We start from the raw sequence: 22,500 nt of genomic DNA, 5'->3' as shown, positions 1-22,500 counted from the left end.
TTAGTGTGTGCTTCACCTCACTTTGTGTGCACTGTGTGCTATGTGTGTTTCAGTAATTCACGGATTGGGAAAAATGCAGAGACCAAATTTCCCTCATGGGATCAAAAGAGTATACTTATACTTATACTATGCTATAAACATCTCTACACCATTACCCTACTAATATCCTGTAAACATTTCTATTCCATTACACTACTATCAAGACACAGGCCCATAATCTCCAGCTTCCTCAAATGATCTTCATTAGCATAGAGCCAAGCTGGCTCCTAATGGCTATAATAGCAGTGCTAACCAGTGCTTCCTTTTAGCTGCTACTGTGCCAGACTGTAACTTATTAAGAGCTTAATGTTAAGAGCTTAATGTCACGCTCACACCATTTCTTATTATGACGAATGGCGCCCAAGGCTCTGTGTTGGTTGAACAATTGATTTTTCCAGGCCATTGTCCGAAGCACACAGCACTTACGACAATTGGTTTAATTATATAAGCATTGTTCCACTGAAATAATTGGTCTAATTTAGCAGTAGATGCCAAACCCCAGGAGCGATATGAAGAGATGGATCAGATGACAGATCTTACGTAGCAGAACAAACAGGCCCGGAGGTGGACCCAAACATCGACCCATGGGAGGTTCTGTGCATGAACCAGCAGAACGAGAAGCCATCTCCACGAGTCCAGTCTTCAGCTACAGTGGACACAGAACAGAGAGAACCACAGGCAACACCTCAGAACCGTTTAACAGAGAGAACCACAGGCAACCCCTTCAGAACCGTTTAACAGAGAGAACCACAGGCAACCCCTTCAGAACCGTTTAACAGAGAGAACCACAGGCAACCCCTTCAGAACCATCAGAGATGGAAGCAAGCATAAAAACACTAAAGGATAACCCACAGACCTGTTTTATCCTCATCTCCACACGCACGCACGCACGCACGCACGCACACAGAGACACACACGCACACAGACACACACAAAAGCACACACACACACACACACACACACACACGCACACACACATACGGACAAAGCTACAATTATTCCGGACATTCCCTGTTCTGCAGGAATGCTGAAAATTCTGATTGATATGAACTCGGTTCCACCATCAAATTGTGGAAAGTTCCCATTCGGCTACGGCTCCAGTTTCAGTCAAGTTGCGGCCTGTTGTTCAATTCCTTCCTTCCTCCCAACCCCAAAACATCTATGGTCATTACCAGGAATGATCTGAGCCCTCACTACCGAGCATTTCAGCCCACTGACACTATTGCCATTCAATAACAAGTTAAAGGAAATCAACGTGTAAGAATGTGTTAAGCTCATAGTATAACCAATCAGACACATGAGCTCATAAGATTCCTTCTCCCTCCGATCGATACTGACACACTTCCCTCTTCTTACCCCACCCTGGTCCTTAGTGTTTGCCCCTGGGGTAGGAGGCGTGGGGCAGGGGTAACAGAAGGCAGGGGAGCCTGTGTGCCCGGGCCGAGTGTGCGGACTTGGAGAGCGCTTCGCTCACAGACCTCAGCCTTCCGGAATGTTGGTCATGCACACTCCAAGAGCCGGGTGCTGGAACGGAACGCCGATCCCCTAATGCATTCCATGTGCGCCGTGCTCCCAACATGGATTGATGGCATGACGTAACACACACAGCGTGTAATAGATGGACACACACACACACATGTGCATAGATTTACACATGGCCACGCCACACATGGACACAGTTCAACATACTCACAAAAACACATACAATACATACACATATGCATACATATGCACCACACACACACACACACACACACACACACAGACATTGTACAGACACTTGCACAAACACAGCACATATATTACACACACACACATTCTACAGACACATACACAAACACAGCACACACATACTACACACACACACAGACACACACCCACATTCTACAGACACACACATAAGTATAGCACACACATCCTCCACACACACACACACACACACACACACACACACACACACACACACACACACACACGTACACCCAGCTCTTCCCGGCGCTCGCACGCAGTGTGTCATTAATGTGGGTGTTTGGCGGGCTCGTGGTGTGTTTGTTTGCGTTACTGTAACCAGCGGCGGTACCGGAGAGACCGGGTCGACGGACCCGGGAGAGGCCAAGCCCATGACCTCACAGCCTGGACGCCACAGAGCCAAGAGCATGCTCTGTGTCACGCAAAGCACAGACAATAACACCTCATCACACACACACTACGGCCACAGCCCGCCTGACCCGACACACACACACACACACACACACACACAGAGCACAGACAATAACACCTCATCACACACACACTACGGCCACAGCCCGCCTGCCCGACATACACACACACACACACACAGCACAGACAATAACACCTCATCACACACACACTACAGCCAGGCCCGCCTGACCCGACACACAGACACAGACACACACACACACACACACACACACACACACACACACACACACACAGCACAGATAATAACACCTCATCACACATACACTACAGCCAGGCCCACCTGACCCAACACACACACACACACACACACACACACAGCACTCACACACACACACACACACACACACAGCACAGACAACAACACCTCATCACACATACACTACGGCCAGGCCCACCTGACCCGACACACAGACACACACAGCACACACACACACACACACACACACACACACACAGCACAGACAATAACACCTCATCACACACACACACTACGGCCAGGCCCACCTGACCCAAGGCCCCACACCCTAGATGTGTGTGTCCCTTTCATTTGTATGTCTCAGGGCACTGGGTGGAGCCGCATGTTGAAATGTTAGAAATGCTCGGCCTCTTATTTTCTTACTAATGGCAATATGTCAAAAAAGCCTCCCCTTTTATTGCTGTGATACATCAAAAGAGTCACCCTTTTTATTGTCTTACTAATGGCAACATGTCAAAAGAGTCACCCTTTTTATTGTCTTACTAATGGCAACATGTCAAAAGCCTCCATTTATATTTTTCACTAATGGTATATATGTCACATTCTAGTAGAGCTAGGTGCTAGCTAAACGTCATATGTGGTTGTCAGACTGGTGTTTGAGACTGATGGCGATATAACCCATATGGGATGATCTGCCAGGTGTGTGACAGGACTGTGTGTGCTCCTGCTGAACGAGAACTTTCCACCTCTAAAACGGTTCCTGGCAGCGCTCGAATTCTACTTAATCCAGTCGGAATGCGGCAGAGGCCATCATCCTGTCCTTACTGTGTTACCAGAGCAGAGGCCATCATCCTGTCCTTACTGTGCTACTGGAGCCGAGGATATCATCCTGTCCTGTCCTGTCCTGGAGCAGAGGCCAGCATCACATGACTGACCTCCTCCGGTCTCAAGCGAGACCTACTGTGAGCGTTTCAGGAACACTTGGTATCATGCAGGCAAGAGAAACTATATTCAGAAACGCCAGCGCTGCAAAAGGAGCAAAAAGGGGCCACTGTTTGGCAGCATGATTGTACAGCTGCGACTGTACTGTACGCCTCAGTTAGAGCAGCTCCCTTTTGGCACTCCCTGGTGCTCTGTGCCCTCCCTGGTGCTCTGTGCCCTCCCCGGTGCTCTGTGCCCTGCGTGCGGCTGACCGGGTGCTCTTATGTCCTGGACGATGGCGGTCGACGAGTCCAAAACACTTATGTCGGATCGTGGCCGGAACCAGGCCGCATCAGCGCCAGATGGCACCCAGGGTCAGGCGCTGAGTGAGAGCGAGCGGGTCGATTCCGAACGGACGGCTCGTCAGCACCTCTCTGTCCACAGCAAGTAGGAGGAAAGGTTGGGCTAATATTACATAACCACATGAAACACACACACACACACACACACACACACACAGCGCTACAGACATGCTGTAAGGAAGGAACACTCGTTGACCCACAGATCACACCTGTGTGTGTGCGGTGCTGGAGCGCCGTGGTGTGTGTGTGTGTGTGTGTGTGTGTGCGGTGCTGGAGCGCCGTGGTGTGTGTGTGTGTGTGTGTGTGTGTGTGTGTGTGCGGTGCTGGAGCGCCGTGGTGTGTGTGTGTGTGTGTGTCTGTGTGTGTGTGTGTGTGTGTGTGTGTGTGTGTGTGTGTGCGGTGCGGGAGCGCCGTGGTGTGAGGTGACGAGTGACGAGTGGCCTTCCCAGAACAGGCAGCGCTACCTTGGGCCCCAGTACAAATGAGTCACGCCACGCGCGTCTGATGCTCTTCATCTGCCGCATCTAGTTTGGTCTCGATGTCGGTGTCTGTGCTGGTCCAAACGCAACCGCATCCTCGTAAGTGTTCGACATACACTGAAGATATGACTCAACATCCCTTTCTTGGGATCATCTTGTTTTTAAGAGAAGCCTGTGTGTGTTCTAACGCCATCTTGTTCTGAAAAGAATCTTGTGTGTGTGTGTTCTAACGGCATTTTGTTCTTAAGAGAAGCCTGTGTGTGTGTTTTAACACCATCTCTTTCTTAAGAGAAGCCTGTGTGTGTGTTCTAACGCCATCTTGTTCTTAAGAGAAGCTTGTGTGTGTTTGTGTTTTCTTTGTGCTTGTTTGTTTGTTTGTTTACCCTTTCGTGGTCTCCCAAAATGATGATTTAAAGAAGAAAACATTCTGTTCTGTGACATCCAGCCCCATGTGGTTGTGATTGCAAAGGCAAAGGCGAGCCAGCAGACACATAAATCTAAGCCATAATGTGCTCAGTTGAACACCAAATATTTAGCTTTCGGTGTTTTATTGCTTATGAATAAAATATGTAGATGGAATAAATAAAACACTACGCCTGAAAGAACATCAGACTGAAGTATATTTTGAATTGTGAATGAGTCACTTTATTTCATATCGGTGCCCGAAGAGAGACAGGCGATTGTTGCGTGTTGATTTGCGGCCGAGAGAGAGGAATGAAAGCGTTTTAATTCTGAGAAGAACTTTGAGATCTGAGAGAACCATTTCACACAATGTGCAAAATAGAGATGGAATGAGATAAAGGAGGAGAGGAAAGAAAGGAGGGAGAGAGAAATGAAAGAGAAAATGAAAGGGGGAGAATGGGAGGAGAGGAATGAGAGCATAAAGCAAGAAAAAGAGAGCAATGAAAAGGTGAAGAGAGAGAGAGAGAGAGACAGACAGAGAGAGAGAGAGAGAGAGAGAAAGAGAGGAGGCATTAGTGGTCGTAATCCCTATCCCACCCTTGGCCTGTACCCCCCCCCCCTCCTCCTGGTTGCCAGGAGATGTTTGGTGTGCTGCATCATCCTCTTCCTCCTCCTCTTTCTCCTTCTCCTCATCAGCGGCACAGCTGTGCTTTAACACCCAAGGCCCGGTCAGGGAGGCCTGGACTCCACCCAGGCAGCTGGGCTCAGCTCAAAGCCTGTCATTTTGCTCCAAATCACTCGCCGGCATCAACTAATTACCCGCGCTCCGCTCACAACCCCTCTCTCCGCTCGGTTCCGCTTGGTTCCGCTCGGTTCTGTTCTGTTATGTTCCGTTGTCTCACCCCCGCCAGGCCTTTCACAAGAACGCACTGGCAGGTGCTGTTTGCTCAGCTATATAAAACTCCCAAAATACCCCAATTGCCAATCGGCTGCCCCATGCAGGGTGATGCTTATGTTGCTGAAAAGGAGCAGGCTGTTGTAATTACTGTGACTCAAATTCAAACTCCTTTGTCTGTAAACGGGTTACTTCCACTGTGAAATATGTCCAGCACTCTTAAGGGCCTCTCCCATTGTACACGGTAAGCGCTGCCCTCGCCGCTAGCTTGCTCTTGGTTGAGGTAACGTCCCAAAGATTTTTGTTGTGCTTGCCACTGGGCTCAGCGCAAAAAACGTGATTTACAGCACGCCGCGGTCAAAGTTCAACATTATGGAACTTTGACCGCGGCACGCGCAAAAGCGGCAAAATTGCTCATCGCAGCGCCAGACCAGCTCTTGCGTGCGCAAGCCATTAACTATAATGCACTTCATAGCGCAAGCCATTAACTATAATGCACTTCATAGCGCAAGCCATTAACTATAATGCACTTCATAGCGCAAGCCATTGACTATAATGCACTTCATAGCGCAAGCCATTAACTATAATGCATTTCATAGCGCAAGCCATTGACTATAATGCACTTCATAGCGCAAGCCATTGACTATAATGCACTTCATAGCGCAAGCCATTGACTATAATGCATTTCATAGCGCAAGCCATTGACTATAATGCACTTCATAGTGCATGCCGCGTGTAATGTGATAGGCCCTTCACAAACTGGCCCACAGTATGGTATGGCAACTGCTCTGCCTCCAACTGTAAAGCACTTCAGGGGGTGGTGAAAACTGCCCAATGCATCACCACTTCCTCACTCCCTTCCATCGCGGCCATCCAGGGCAAGCGATGCTTGTGTAAGGCGCACAGCATCATCAAAGACTGTTCTCACCCCAACCACAGACTGTTCACCCCACTCCCCTCAGGGAGGCTTTACAGGTCTCTCCGCACCCGAACCAGCAGGTTCAGAGGAAGCTTCTCTGCGGTTGTCACCCTACTGAACTCTAGCTCTGCACCCCGGTGTTTTATTTATATTTCTAAATGTACATACTGTAACTACACTTATACATAGCCATATTCTACTGCTCTTTATACTATCCAGCCTGCACATACACTTATTCTTACTACTCTTATAATGTTACTGTTTCTGCACTACAATGGTACTGTTACTATACTGCACATAACTGTACACACTGTACTCTGTCTATACGGTTCATACTGAATATCCATATTTATTCAGTTTTTTTATAATATTACTGTTCACTGCATATATCTATATTATTTGTACTGCTTGTATAATGTTACTGCTACTACACTGCACATATCTGTATATGTTGTTCATATATTGTTCATACTGCATATCCATATCTATTCTGCTCTTTTAAAGTTACTGCTAATACACTGCACATATTTATAGTTATAGGTAACAAGTAAACTGTATATTATTGTCTACACTATTGTCTATGCACTATATATATATATATATCTTATACTGTTTATGCACCACCTGCCTACACTTTGTATATGACGTTGCACTTTTCTGCTATTTTGCACTTCTGCGTTTCGTTGTCTCTGTACCTGTACTCTGCACAATGACAATAAAGTTTAATCTAGTCTAATCTAATCTAAAAGAGATCAGTCCAACACTTCCTATAGACTCGGAGCCAGAGCAGATTGTTCTGTTGAGCTTGCAGAGAGCAGGCTGTCTTTGTGTGTGATAATCTGTTCAGACGCAGTCAAATATGTTCAAATGTTCTATACAGCATTTCATGGGTTGACCATGTGGTTGTACCTGGGTCCGGTCCGATAACAGGTGCTCGCGGGGAGACACAGAGACAGATGCTGGCCTGTCCTCGCCCTGCGTTGGCTCAGCTGGGAGGGAACCGTGGGTGGTGCTGACGGACCGGACCCTGATCAAAGCAGGATAAACTCCACAGCCAGCTGTTACCAGAGGCTGTCTATTTGGAGATGCAGCTCAGAAGTGGTGTGGTGTAATCCATGCCTCAGAAAAGCACACACACACACACACACACACACACACATCGCACGCACACATCACACACACACACACACTAATCCATGCCTCAGAAGAGCTGTGGTGAGAGTGAGGTCTTTGAAGTGATGGGCTGCGTCAGTGTTGGTGTGTCACAGAGTTAAATGTTACATAATTCATCCATTCCTTTATACATTTGAATCATTAAAAAAAGTCCAAACTATGTGAAGACGTTCTTTCAAAATAGCATCACCATTAGTGAATTGCACTTCATGTTCTATTAAAAAAATTGCCAATGTCAGGGCAGCTTTACAAGGCTCTTATTAACTCAGCAGAGGTGTGTGTGTGTGAGGTGTGTGTGAGGAGTGGTCATCCTGCTGGGTGGCCTGGACATCCTGCGCTCCACCTGGACACCTGGAGCTGATGGGGATAAAGCCAACCTAAAGGATCAACAAACACACACACACACACACACACACTACCTCTCTCTCTTTCCCTCTCTTTCTCTCTATCACACTCTCTCACTCACACACACATACTCAAGTGCACACATACACACACACACACACACATACACACACGCACAGTCACATGTATACCTGGAGCAAGGCCCTGTGAAAGTTATTGTGCATAAACCCAAAATAGAATATAAAACCGAGAGGACATCTACAAACACCACTAAAAGCCTGGAGTGTCTGAGTTAGCAGGCTGTTAGCAGTGTGGTCACCCTGGGTCTGAGTTAGCAGGCTGTTAGCAGTGTGGTCACCCTGGGTCTGAGTTAGCAGGCTGTTAGCAGTGTGGTCAGCCTTGGTCTGAAGCGATGAGCTGACTAATGGATATCTGGCGGTGCTACATCTCCCCGGCCTGCCTGAACAGATGGATGTGCTCTGCACTTCCTGGTGATGACACGTGATCAGAACACTGCATCTGGGTCGTACAGTACTGTGCCCAAAGGGCCCTGGCCGGTACTCATCAGCTCTGAGATGGATCGCTCTACTGTGAAGGGGTTTCCACAGCACTGTTTATCCTTCTGTGTCACCATAGCTACCAGACTACTACAACCCAGAGCCCTAGAGAGAGATCTATTATATGGGCTCTGATACAACCCACCTGCTGCTGCTGCTGCTGTGACCCTTTGGGACATCATCAGCAAGGGACGAGGCTCCTCAGAGCCAGTGAGACGAGTAACTCAGGCTGTTTTAAACTAATCCTGACAGGCGTCAGCGTTGATGAGACTGACCTCTGCCTCACTATCGTCAGCTGGACCATCTGGAGTGTGTGAACCTCACTTCTCAATGCTCTCAGCCTGTTCCGGATGGTTGACCTATTACATTGACCTATTACGTACTAATCCAGACAAGCAGACCAGCTGGCGACAGGTAACAAACATCAGGTTTACCGTCTTCGTCTTCTATTTCAGGGTCAAAGCCCGGGGAGGAAATTGTGGAGCATGCATAGACTGCATGAGGGTCATTCCACGTCAATTCAACCAGGGCCCACGCACTTAGGTCTCAAAAAATTCTGAAAGAATTACCAGGTGTACCTATGTTACCCAGGAGACACACTGTAAAATTGCTTTTATGTAAGATCAATACTTTCCAAGATACAGCCAGTTTTACAGGGGGAGGAGGGTGTCGATTTTGTTCGGCCTCTTTTTTTTTGTCAAAGTTCACAAGCCCAAAGCACAAGAACTAAACCATGTAGGAGGCTCAAATTGCATGCTGGTACATCAATGGGAATAGTATGTAGAAAAATTGTCACATTTGGTCTGGATGATCCTGCATGGTCATAGCGGTCCCTCAAAGTTGATCAAAATTTTATTGGAGTTTTTGGCTGGGCTCTGTTTAGGCCTTCAGAAGACATATTTGTACTCAACATAGGCTCTTGATTTATTTCCCTTACTGAGATAAGTAGAAACACTCTCACAAAAAGCAATGAACAGAAAAGAAATCCCTTCAGGGTCTGAACAGCAGACCTCACAAGTCATTTTGGTATGGCTGCTGGAACACTGTAATTTATATTTGGGGATGAATAGAGTCTATCTATCTATTTATATAACTATCTATCTATCTATCTATTTATCTATCTATCTATCTATCTATCTATCTATAAACAGTTATCCAAAGGGAACTAGAGGGGGACTCGATAAGGAGAACTGTTATTCAAAGGGAACTAGAGGGGGACTCGATAAGGACCGTTATCCAAAGGGAACTAGAGGGGGACTCGATAAGGACCGTTTCTGGAAAAGACAGTGTTGATGCAGCAGCTGCCACAGGCTCTCCGTCCCCTCTCCAAACCACACACTTCCCTGGGCCAAGAACATGAGAACACACACACACACACACACAACAACAACTCACTGACCTCTCTTATACACACATACAAATTCCAAGCACTGGGAATGTGACATTTGGAGTGTGTGTGTGTGACGTGTGTGTGTGTGTTTGTGTGTATGTGAGCTTCATTATGAGTAAATATGGGTGCATAGTTTAAGAGAGTGTTTTTGTGTTAATTGCTGATTGATGCCTGTATGTGTTTATGTGAGTTTCATCCCAAACTGGACCACAAGGGTGTAGTACATGCGTGCGTAGCTTCAGAACACTCTCTTCCTCTCTCTGAGTGTGTGTGTCATCTGTCATGTGTAATAACCCTGATGGCTATCAGTGTGTGGAGGTCAGCTTGTGATCACTGGGCTCTAATTGTCATCTCGGCTCCACGGAGTCCCCTGAGCCCCAGCACAATTTATTGTTCTGACCGGGAAGGAAGGCCAGGGAGGGTCTGAGAGGAGAGGAGGGGAGGAGGGGAGGGGAGGAGAGGAGGGGAGAGGAGAGGTGAGGAGGAAAGGAGAGGAGAGAGGAGGGGAGGGGAGAGGAGAGGAGAGGAGGGGAGAGGAGAGGAGGAGAGGAGAGCAGTGGAGGGAGAAACAAATTCTTGTCCATATTACAACTTGTGTAAGTCCCCTTCTGTGCCTGTGTGGCCTGACCATGTCATGAAACATGTCCACTGTCCTGTCCTGTCCTGTGTCAGTGGGATCCTGTCCTGTCCTGTGTCAGTGGGATCACACCCTAATCCTGACCCTTGCACACGGCCGCGCTCCTCAGCACTCAGTTTCACTTGCTGCAATAACACGTCCAGGCTCCAAAGAAGGGCTGCGTAACCCACATGGAAATGAGACGAATGGTCAGCATGTTTGTGTGTGTGTGTGTGTGTGTGTGTATATGCTTGCAAACACATTGTATTTGTGAAGAAATGGGTATGTGTACAAGCATGTGTATGTTTATGTGTGTGATTATATGACTGTGTGTGTGTGTGTGTGTGTCTATGTGCATGTGTTAGTATGTGTGTATCTCTGTTTTTATGTGTAAGTATGTATGTGTGTGTATGTGTGTGTGTGTGTGTGTGTGTGTGTGTGTGTGTGTGTGTGTAAGAGGAAAGAGTTACAGCATTGTAGGCCTTTTCTCTCCCACTCTCTCCTTGTCACCGTTGATGTTTGGCTGGCTAAGATTGCATGTTCTGGGCTGTAGGCCCTTAAAACACATTTCCAACAGAGGACTCTACATATAAGGAAGACTTTATTGCTCAATAGTAAAAATAGCTTTCCACAATGGATTATCAAAAATGCTAACCCCTTTGACTCTGCACCTTTAGTAAATATCAAACATGCTAACCCCTTTACTCTGCACCTTTAGTAAATATCAAACATGCTAACCCCTTTAAAGACTCTGCACCTTTAGTAAATATTAGGGCTGTCAAAATAACTGATTAATTTCGATTAATTAATTTGAGAAAAAATAACTGATTAAAAAAATTAGTGCAGATTAATCGATTCCGTATGACCTTTGACCCTGAGCCGTTCTAGTCAGTAAAAATTAGACTGTAAAAATGAAGGAGAGAGAAGAAAACGTGCTGCCTGGATCATTGATTGGAACATTTACTTTTAAAAAACGGCCTGATGGTGTTGATAAAAAATAAAGTGTTGAAAATAAAGTCCTCTGCAATGTCTGCAGCAAAGAATTTGCATATCACCGGAGTTCATCAACTCTGTAGTAGCACATTAATGCAAAGAAATAAGTGTTGACATTGAGGGGAGTGTTAATTTATTTTCATTGTGTCCCCTAGGTTATATCTGTGGCCTGAAATCCTTTGTATGTGAAAAAGCACTAAGCACTTTTGAATTTATTTCCTCAGCATATTAGGTCATATCATAGATTATTATGGCAATTATTTGAACAGTGAAAATAATAATAAACGAGTCTTTGAACTTTAATTTCATTAATGCTGATTATTCAATGATGCATTTGAATTTCACAGCAAAAATTATATATGCGATTAATTTAGATTAATTAATCACAGAGTATGTAATTAATTAGATTTTTTTTTTAATCGATTGACAGCCCTAGTAAATATCAAACATGCTAACATAAACCTTTTACTAAAGACTCTGCACCTTTAGTAAATATCAAACATGCTAACCCCTTTAAAGACTCTGCCCCTTTAGTAAATATCAAACATGCTAACCCCTTTAAAGACTCTGCACCTTTAGTAAATATCAAACATGCTAATCCCTTCACTCTGCCTCTTTAGTATATCAAACATGCTAACCCCTTTAAAGACTCTGCCCCTTTAGTAAATATCAAACATGCTAACCCCTTTAAAGACTCTGCACCTTTAGTAAATATCAAACATGCTAATCCCTTCACTCTGCCTCTTTAGTATATCAAACATGCTAACCCCTTTAAAGACTCTGCCCCTTTAGTAAATATCAAACATGCTAACCCCTTTAAAGACTCTGCCCCTTTAGTAAATATCAAACATGCTAACCCCTTTAAAGACTCTGCACCTTTAGTAAATATCAAACATGCTAATCCCTTCACTAAAGACTCTGCGCCTTTAGAATGTGTGCCTCCCTCCCTCCCTATGCAAGTTCTCCATAGAGGCATTACATCAAATGCAGACTGATTGAAAATAGATTGTGTTTAGATGAATTTGTTATACACTTTGAGTCCCACAGAAGAGTATGGATTACGTGGGTGTCCAGGAATGACGTATGGATTACATGGGTGTCCAGGCATGACGTATGTGTGCATGTGTGCTCTGGAACAGAAACAGAACTGTGTGACGTTCACATGGTGTGTGTGTGTGAGAGAGAGAGAGAGAGTGTAAGGTGGTGTGTTTGTGCATTCGCATTTCTGATGTTATGCAGCTGTGTGTGTGTGTAAACGTCAAGTGTTAGAAATGTGAAGGACTCTGTGCGGGCGTGTGTGTGTGTGTGTCACCCACTTCTTGTATGGGGATGTGTGAGATAATAATGTTTATATAATTATGTGTTTTTCTGGAGGGTGTAGGAAACCATATTAAATGAGGATTAGGGTGCAACAAAATGTTTCATTTGTTTAAATATTTGAAATACATGTGAATTGGTGGTTGGTGTGTGTGTGTGTGTGTGTGTTCTTCATGTGGACTTTAGTTAAAGCCCAACAGATTCCATAACACACATACTCATGGCTGTCAGGAAGCTTACATCGAAGTCCTGTTTATTACATCTCTAAATTCCCATGATCCTCTGACTTATATAAAAGTATAAAATAACAACCAAGAATGGAAATATGGAGTTGATGCAACAGAGTTCTGATCGTTATATTCATAACAAGTTGGGCCGCTAGGGAAGAGCGGAGCACAAAATAACATTTGGGTTTTGGCTAAATATTTTAAAAACCATTTGAGTTTCACTAATCATGTTTTGATACATCAACATACATATCTCTACTACACATGATCTCTGTTGGGTTAAGGCCTGAGAGAGTCTCCTGGGCTTCAGACGGACTGGCGTGCTACAGGGAGCGGAACACGTTACGTAATCGCACCGGTGCACGAGTGGACAGATAGGATTAAAGAGAACTCCGCCCCCATCCTCCTGCCCGCCCAGCCAGCCAACGGAGTCAGACCGCAGACCATCCTTCATCTGAGGACGTGAACATCCTGTGCTGTTGTCCTCACATATAGCGGATTCAGACCGCAGAGCATCCTTCATCTGAGGACGTGAACATCCTGTGCTGTTGTCCTCACATATAGCGGATTCAGACCGCAGACCATCCTTCATCTGAGGACGTGAACATCCTGTGCTGTTGTCCTCACATATAGCGGATTCAGACCGCAGACCATCCTTCATCTGAGGACGTGAACATCCTGTGCTGTTGTCCTCACATATAGCGGATTCAGACCGCAGACCATCCTTCATCTGAGGACGTGAACATCCTGTGCTGTTGTCCTCACATATAGCGGATTCAGACCGCAGACCATCCTTCATCTGAGGACGTGAACATCCTGTGCTGTTGTCCTCACATATAGCGGATTCAGACCGCAGAGCATCCTTCATCTGAGGACGTGAACATCCTGTGCTGTTGTCCTCACATATAGCGGATTCAGACCGCAGACCATCCTTCATCTGAGGACGTGAACATCCTGTGCTGTTGTCCTCACATATAGCGGATTCAGACCTCACATATAGCGGATTCAGACCGCAGAGCATCCTTCATCTGAGGACGTGAACATCCTGTGCTGTTGTCCTCACATATAGCGGATTCAGACCGCAGAGCATCCTTCATCTGAGGACGTGAACATCCTGTGCTGTTGTCCTCACATATAGCGGATTCAGACCGCAGACCATCCTTCATCTGAGGACGTGAACATCCTGTGCTGTTGTCCTCACATATAGCGGATTCAGACCGCAGACCATCCTTCATCTGAGGACGTGAACATCCTGTGCTGTTGTCCTCACATATAGCGGATTCAGACCGCAGACCATCCTTCATCTGAGGACGTGAACATCCTGTACTGTTGTCCTCGCATATCTCTCACGCTGACAGTGTAGAGAACGTCATCACTGCATGCCGGATGAGGGCCAGGCCCGGGCCTGACGTGGGCCAGGTGGGTGCCAGAGGGCCACTGCTTGTGTGTGTGTGTACCTTCCCCTCTGAATGCAGACGTCCAGCACAGACACGGCCTGAGGCCCCTCATCGGTGGCTCAGTGCACCCCTGTACTCGTAGCCCAAATGAATAATTGTGTGTGTGTGTGTGTGTGCTTGCAGTCCAATGAATAATTTAACATAACACATGTAGAGAGGAGCACGGCAGCTGTTGCACCTGCTGACCTTGGGAGTAACAACAACACACACACACACACACACACACACACACACATTCATACGTATCCCTCATTAGAATGCATATCACGCAACCAAAAGTATATGTACCCCTAAGCCAGCATACATACACATACATGCACACAAACATACAGTACACAGACACACACACCTCACATAAGCATGCACATCAAACAACCAAAAAGGCATGTACCCATTATCAAGCACATACACACACACGCACACACAGAGATATCTATGCATGAACACACCCACACAAACAAGTATACCTGTAAGTATGCACATAAGCATACTTAGGTATGCATACACAGATGCAGACACACACACACTCATGCACACACTCACACAGTTTGTGCCCAGCTGAGGGCAGTACACTCCTGTCCTCCTGTGGCGTCCTCCGTGGAGTGGCCGGCCAACAGTGACCTCCCTTTAAGAGCCCCATTAAGCCCGTTCTGAGCGCTCGCTGCTTGTTCATGGCCCGCCCGGGCCCTGTTAAAAACACCACTTAACTCTGGCCCCACCAGCTGAGGGAGCTGGGAGCCTGGCCTGAACCAAGTGTTGATTTAGGAGTTTTAGCTTGCTGTTCCTGTCAGAGACACTTGATGGCACTGTTGAGTCGTGTGTGAGGAAAATTGCACAATCTCATCATACAGCATTTGGCAAAGAGAGCAAGGCGTAGACAGGGACTTGGTTGGAAGAGTGGCAATGGATATAGATGGGATTTCACATGAGTTTACCTGTCTCACACACACACACTCTCTATCTCTCCTGACTAAATGTTTCACAGGGCACATTCCTTTAAGGTTTTAAAACTCAATCAAAGTATTTCTGTCATTTAGTGACTTGTGGATTTGTTAATTCTGCATCCCTGAAGGACACTATACGACTGCACTGCAAGTAGACATGCAACAGATAACAGATCCAGCGATTTGAGCAGAATTTGCTCCTTATGAATTTATCCACCAATCATTTAAGCAATAAGCCCTGAGAGGCCGTTCTATATCATGAATATAGCACAGCTGAGGGGTGTTGTTAGGCACGAAGCGAAGCTGTGCTATATTCACAATATAGAACGGCCTCAAGGGGCTTATGGCTTTTATAAAACGGCTACCACATATAGGACATTAAAAATTGATACAAAATAAACAAATAATCATGAAATTTAAAAGCTATTTCATCTACAAATGTCCATTCTTCTGCGGGGTCCCCATAGAATAGTTCCACCGCTAGTAGATTCTTATCGGAATTGTTGCTCAGCAACTTTGAATTTTAACCGTTATGCATTCTAAGCGCATTAATATAAAACAAAATGCGTTCTCAGCCGTGCTATACTGTATATCGGGAAAATATACAACGGCACCGAACACGATTCAACCAATCATAATCAAGGACTGGAACTATACGTTTTATAAGTCCAAACATCAAATCCGTCAACTCCAGTGCAGTTTCAAGCAGACCACTAAACACACTCTCTCTCTCTCTCTCTCTCTCTCTCTCTCTCCTCTCTCTCTCTCTCTCTCTCTCTACAGAACTTCATAGAGAGGGCACAGCCTAAATAAATACACACAGACATCACAAAGCCAGTTGTAATCAGTTTAATTCTCAAACTCCACAGAATAAATAAAGCAGAAATGTAATGACATCACACCAAGTTCACTATACCAACATCCATCGTTTTTTAAAGTTAAAGTTGACTGGGATTTAACAGACGCTTGCATCCACACTAATATGGACTTCCGACGGTCTTGTGAATCAAGCCCCAGGTTGACCTGTGGTCAGGTGGTGACGTTACCACTGCTCCACCACTGTATACACTCTATCAAAGGTACGCAGCAGGCACTTAACGCAGCTAGAAAGGAAAGAGTCGTGCTAATTAAAGAGTTGCGTTAATTAACGAGTTGTGTTAATTAACGAGTTGTGTTAACTTAAGAGTTGTGCTAATTAAAGATGCCACAAGAGAGTAGAGAAGATGCATATTGAAGGCCAACACCCCCCAGAGGAGAACACAGTAATCTGAGGGTCATCCAGCCAACCGTATGGACAATGCAGCACGTCCAGCTGGGCGCTTTGCATTTACGCCTCTCTAGCAGCCTTCTCTGGACTACAGGTCACTCTTCAAACCAAACTTGTACAGCAGTCTTTCAGCAAAGGGTAACAATCTCATCCAAACTAACATACTCTGGATAGGTAATCAACAATCTCATCCAAACTAACATACTCTGGATAGGTAATCAACAATCTCATCCAAACTAACATACTCTGGGTAGGTAATCAACAACAAACTAAGATATAAACACCCAAGAGGCAAAAGGAAGGAGAAGAGGATGAACACAAAAAAAAACTACAAACCGTTTAACAGTTCACTCACTCACTCACTTTCACACACTCACTCACTCACTCATCTGTTTTTCCGTCCCTAAGACACCTAAACCCCAAGCATAAACATAGCAGTGGATAGACAATATTAGAAACATACACACTGTAAAAAAAAAAATCACATACTCTTGGAGCATTACGTTTCATAAAAGCACTTCTCCACGAGGTTAGTGTGTGTGAGCAGTGTTCAGAGACCTCAGTCCCCTATAGTTCTGAATGGATACTGGTCAGTGTGTGTGTGTGTGTGTGTGTGTGTGTGTGTGTGTGTGTGTGTGTGTGTGTGTGTGTGTGTGTGTGTGTGTGTGTGTGTGTGTGTGTGTGTGTGAGAGAGAGAGAGAGAGAGAGGGGGAGAGAGAGAGAGTTCAGCATGAGACTGGATGTTTAGGACTGCACAGTGTGTGTCCAAGACACCTAAATGTGTTTGTGTGCATGTGTCAAATGTTTGTCATGTTTGCAAGTGTGTGTGTGTGTTGTATTTGTGTCATTTTATATAGTGTGTGTGTGTGTGTGTGTGTCACACTTCGGTAACATACAACCCCTCCTCCGTGCTCTGTGGGGAGGGGTCGTTATGTTGCCATGACAGCAGATCCGCGCGGCCGTCCCCGGCGTCCTCGGCCCTCACTTGAAGAGCCGCCCCGTCTCCTGGAGCGACAGCCTGCTCCTGGGCGCCCCTGGCAACAGGCCCCGGAAGTCGCTGGTGTCCCAGGCCAGGCCCATCCCCGGGAGCAGTGCATTCTGGGACAGAGAGGGGTGAGCGCGGGGTGGGGGGGCTCTGCAGGCTGCAGTAGAAGACTGACCCCCCCGGCTGCTGCTCCTCACCTCTCTGCTCGTGGGGGGAGAAGGACAGTTAGATCCACGCTTGTGGACTTATGGGGCAGTAAGGACAGTTAGATCCACGCTTGTGGACTTTAGGTTGCAGTAAGGACAGTTAGATCCACGCTTGTGGACTTATGGGGCAGTAAGGACAGTTAGATCCACGCTTGTGGACTTTAGGTTGCAGTAAGGACAGTTAGATCCACGCTTGTGGACTTTAGGTTGCAGTAAGGACAGTTAGATCCACGCTTGTGGACTTTAGGTTGCAGTAAGGACAGTTAGATCCACGCTTGTGGACTTATGGGGGAGAAGGACAGTTAGATCCACGCTTGTGGACTTATGGGGCAGTAAGGACAGTTAGATCCACGCTTGTGGACTTATGGGGCAGTAAGGACAGTTAGATCCACGCTTGTGGACTTATGGCGGGAGAAGGACAGTTAGACGTGATGCTTAGGGGTCGAGCAGTCGTGGTGGAGTCAGCAACACGCATGGTAGGTAAAGGTGGAGGTTGAGAGCTGCTGTGTGTGTGTGTGTGTGTGTGTGTGTGTGTGTGTGTGTGTGTGTGTGTGTGTGTGTGTTTGTTCAGCAAGACCAGCATCAGCAGAGGAGATTCCAGCAGGAACAGCCGCAGCATGAGGAGCAGCATGAGGAGCAGGAGGAGGAGGAGGAGGAGGAGCAGCACGAGGAGCAGGAGGAGGAGGAGGAGGCGGAGGAGCAGCACGGACGTTCAGCTTGACAGGAGCAGCCCTCCCTCTCTCTATCCCTCTCTCTCTCATTCTCTCTTTAGAGTCACTTTACTCTCTAGAAGACAGGGAGAGAGACATGGGGCAAGAGGGAGGGAGAGAGAGGGAGGGAGAAAGAGGGATAGAGAGGGAGAGGTAAGGAGGGAGAGAAACAGGAATAGAGATGGAAGGAGAGAGGGAAAGAGAGGGAAGGAGAGACAGGGAGAGAGAGACAGAGACAGGGAGAGAGAGACAGAGACAGGGAGAGAGACAGGGAGGGAGGTGCAAAACAGAGGGAAAAGAGATATCAGAACACGCTAAAGAGGTTAGCTACACAGCCACACAGACATGCCATGAGACGTGGACGAAACCCTGGACTGGACCGGGTGAGGGTGGTGGGGGTGGTGAGGGTCCAGACATGAGTAGGATCCCACCTCATCCCCTCACAGAGAAAGCACAGAGATGCCAAGAACCGGGGCAGACAGAGGAGTGACAGCATCTCAATGGGGCTGAAGATAGCGGGTTAGCAGAGTTAGCGCCGCACAGTGGGCAATTTCAATGGGGCTGAAGATAGCGGGTTAGCAGAGTTAGCGTTGCACAGTGGGCGATTTCAATGGGGCTGAAGATAGCGTGTTAGCAGAGTTAGCGTTGCACAGTGGGCGATTTCAATGGGGCTGGAGATAGCGGGTTAGCAGAGTTAGCCCTGCACAGTGGGCGATTTCAATGGGGCTGAAGATAGCGTGTTAGCAGAGTTAGCCCTGCACAGTGGGCGATTTCAATGGGGCTGAAGATAGCGTGTTAGCAGAGTTAGCCCTGCACAGTGGGCGATTTCAATGGGGCTGAAGATAGCGGGTTAGCAGAGTTAGCCCTGCACAGTGGGCGATTTCAATGGGGCTGAAGATAGCATGTTAGCAGAGTTAGCACTGCACAGTGAGTGACTTCCTCCTAGGGCTGGATAAGGATGTGCCATTCACAAGACTACCAACCATGGCTTTAAGAGAGTAACGGTAGGATAGGACTACCTACCAACCATGGCTTTAAGAGAGTGACGGTAGGATAAGCCTGCCATAATGCAAAGAAGCATCTACCCTATGGGCTTTTTAGAGTGTCTGCATAGAATGAATGTTGAAAAGAAACACATGTTTCTATGTCCAGACAGGAGAACATGTAAAGCTCCCACTAGGAATTATATGGTGAAATATTACTTGTGAAACATCTTTCATTTTCATCTTAGTAAGTTCTAAAGTACAATAAAGTCAGGCTTTAGGAACATAAACAGATTTGAAACATATGGCAGGAGGAAAGAGGAGTGATGAGAGCCTCATGAATTATGATGAGGAACAGTGATGAGCAAAACTGAAATAAATGGCACTACACAAGACACATGAAACAAACAAACATTTGCATGAAACATGGAAAATGTTATGAAACACGAATGTTGTTTTCACCGAACACTGTTTTAGTAATGAACCCAAGCAGGGTTAATGAACCTGGTGAGGAGGTCAATGAGGGAGCACACGACCCTCAGCTCCAATTATGGACGAGCTAAGTCTAACTTTGATGATCAGACGCACTCTCAAGCGTGTACTCTTACGAGTCATCCGTCTCTTCTGCTCATGGAGGTGAGGAGGCATGCGGGATGAAGGTACGTGTACATGGGATGAATTAGCACAAACAAGGTGTGTGTGTGTGTGTGTGTGTGTGTGTGTGTGTGTGTGTGAGAGACAGAGAGAGAGAGAGAGAAAGAGAAGAGATAATGAGTGAACGAGTAAAAAAGAGATAGGTTGTGTTTGATGGAGAAAATGAGCGTTAACATAGTGGAAATAAAGATGGGTGATTCTTTCTTTGAAAATTCTTTATTTATGTCTGGTGATATGAATCTCTGCTGGTGAAGTCTGTTGCCCAAAATGTTCTAGATTATTCTGAAGAAATCCACTAAGGGTTTGAGCCTTCAGTTAGAGGTTAATTGAAGCTATAAAGTTAAAACGTTAGAACATAGGCTGTGAGATAAAGCTCCTTATCACTCGCATCCTGCTGTGCAATGTGATGATTTATCTCCTCTTCACCTGCCTGTCCCTCGCTGTGCCATTCCACCTCATGACCGCGCCATACACTTCTAGTGGAATGGACTCGCTGTGCCATTCCACCTCATGACCGGGCCATACACTTCTACACTTCTAGTGGAATGGACTCGCTGTGCCATTTCACATCATGACCACGCCAAACACTTCTAGTGGAATGGACTCGCTTGGCCATTTCACCTCATGACCGCGCCATACACTTCTACATTTCTAGTGGAATGGACTCGCAGTCCGTCACACCGTGAGAGTCCAAGCTGTCAGTAGGAGATATAAAGCAGATCACAGCCACTCTGGAGTCACCATAGCGGTTTAAGGAGATTGTTGGTTAGAAGGTGTAGTTGTTTGTTTGTAGCGGTTTAAGGAGATTGTTGGTTAGAAGGTGTAGTTGTTTGTTTGTTTGTAGCGGTTTAAGGAGATTGTTGGTTAGAAGGTGTAGTTGTTTGTTTGTTTGTAGCGGTTTAAGTAGATTGTTGGTTAGAAAGTGTAGTTGTTTGTTTGTAGCGGTTTAAGTAGATTGTTGGTTAGAAGGTGTAGTTGTTTGTTTGTTTGTAGCGGTTTAAGGAGATTGTTGGTTAGAGGGCGTAGTTGTTTGTTTGTTTGTTTTAGCTGCATAGCACATGCAGTCAGAGCGGGGGGGGGGGGGGGCTATCCTGCTCATAGAGAGGGAGGGGTCTTTTGAGGGGGTGGAGTGAAGGGGGGGGGGGGGGGTCTTTTGAGGGGGTGGGTGGGGGGGGGGTCTTTTGAGGGGGGGGGGGTAGATATTTGGGGGTTTGGGTGGGTTGACATACGTGCTATACTCATCAGAGCGGAGTGTGTACCTCTGTACACACGGTATGGAGAGACGACGTGTCTGACGCATCTGCAAACAACACACACACACACACACACACACACACACACACACACACACACAGCAGACACACACACACACACACACACACACACACACACACACACAGCAGACACACACACACACACGCACACACACACACACACACACACAGCAGACATACACATAACCCCCATAGAAACAGCCCAACAAACCCAAGTTAGCACTCACAAGAAAAGATGGGAAGCCCCACAAAACAAAAGTCCCACACAGCATAGACACACCAACACAGGCACACACACACACAAACACAATCCATTCCCCTTGTCCACTGATATGGTTACAGTATGCGCACACACACATACACTTGTAGGGGAGTGTGTGTGTGTGTGTGTGTGTGTGTGTGTGTGTGTGTGTGTGTAGATAGATAGATAGATAGATAGATAGATAGATACTTTATTGATCCCCAGGGGAACTTCAAGAGTGTGTGTGTGTGTGTGTGTGTGTGTGTGTGTGTGTGTGTGTGTGTGTGTGTGTGTGTGTATAAGAGTGTGTGGTCAGTGATTTGCATGTGTAACTCACCGTAGCGGCGGAGCGTCCAGGTCCCCTCTGAGCGACTATGGCACCAGAGATAGCTTTAATCCAGCTGTGCATCTCCTCCGGACTGTCAGACTGCACACACACACAGCCACAGCCAGGGGGCAGTGTGGAGACACCACAGCACATTCAACATGAGACAGCTCAATTAGGTCACCCTTTTTTCCCTTTTCACTGGACCTTTACTTTGGATGTGCATAGTATACATATATGCACAAATATTTATGCAAAGGTGTTCTATGGAACATCAGCACTGGAAATGGAAATGACCAGACTAGACAGGAAGTCCCACAGTCAGGATGTTACTGACGGGTCACAAAATAAAACTAACAAAGGAGAATTCATTTATACAGTTAGTTCAACTGTAATCTAA

The 22,500-nt window shown here is 46.4% G+C and overlaps 1 protein-coding gene across 4 annotated transcripts in view; it reads right to left on the bottom strand.

Annotated features, from left to right (window-relative positions):
- Window positions 1–16,288: 16,288 nt before the first annotated feature.
- The window catches only part of plekha1b (pleckstrin homology domain containing, family A (phosphoinositide binding specific) member 1b), a 33,426-nt gene continuing 27,214 nt past the window's right edge, over window positions 16,289–22,500 (bottom strand). The window contains exons 11-13 of one of the 4 annotated variants that reach the window (XM_042085601.1): window positions 22,113–22,202; window positions 21,490–21,560; window positions 16,289–17,908 (exon numbers count right to left, since the gene is read on the bottom strand). In XM_042085601.1, coding sequence (XP_041941535.1) covers window positions 17,704–17,908; window positions 21,490–21,560; window positions 22,113–22,202 — 366 coding nt within the window. In that variant the 3' untranslated portion in view covers window positions 16,289–17,703. Of the gene's footprint in view, window positions 18,700–21,489; window positions 21,561–22,112; window positions 22,203–22,500 lie in introns of all 4 variants that reach the window. The other 3 variants (XM_042085602.1, XM_042085600.1, XM_042085603.1) reach the window with 3 other exon arrangements.

The sequence above is a fragment of the Alosa sapidissima genome, chromosome 3 (genome assembly GCF_018492685.1).
Source record: "Alosa sapidissima isolate fAloSap1 chromosome 3, fAloSap1.pri, whole genome shotgun sequence".
NCBI lineage: Eukaryota > Metazoa > Chordata > Actinopteri > Clupeiformes > Clupeidae > Alosa > Alosa sapidissima.
The sequence above is the reverse complement of the archived record's forward strand: the minus strand, read 5'-3'. Positions and strand labels throughout refer to the sequence as shown.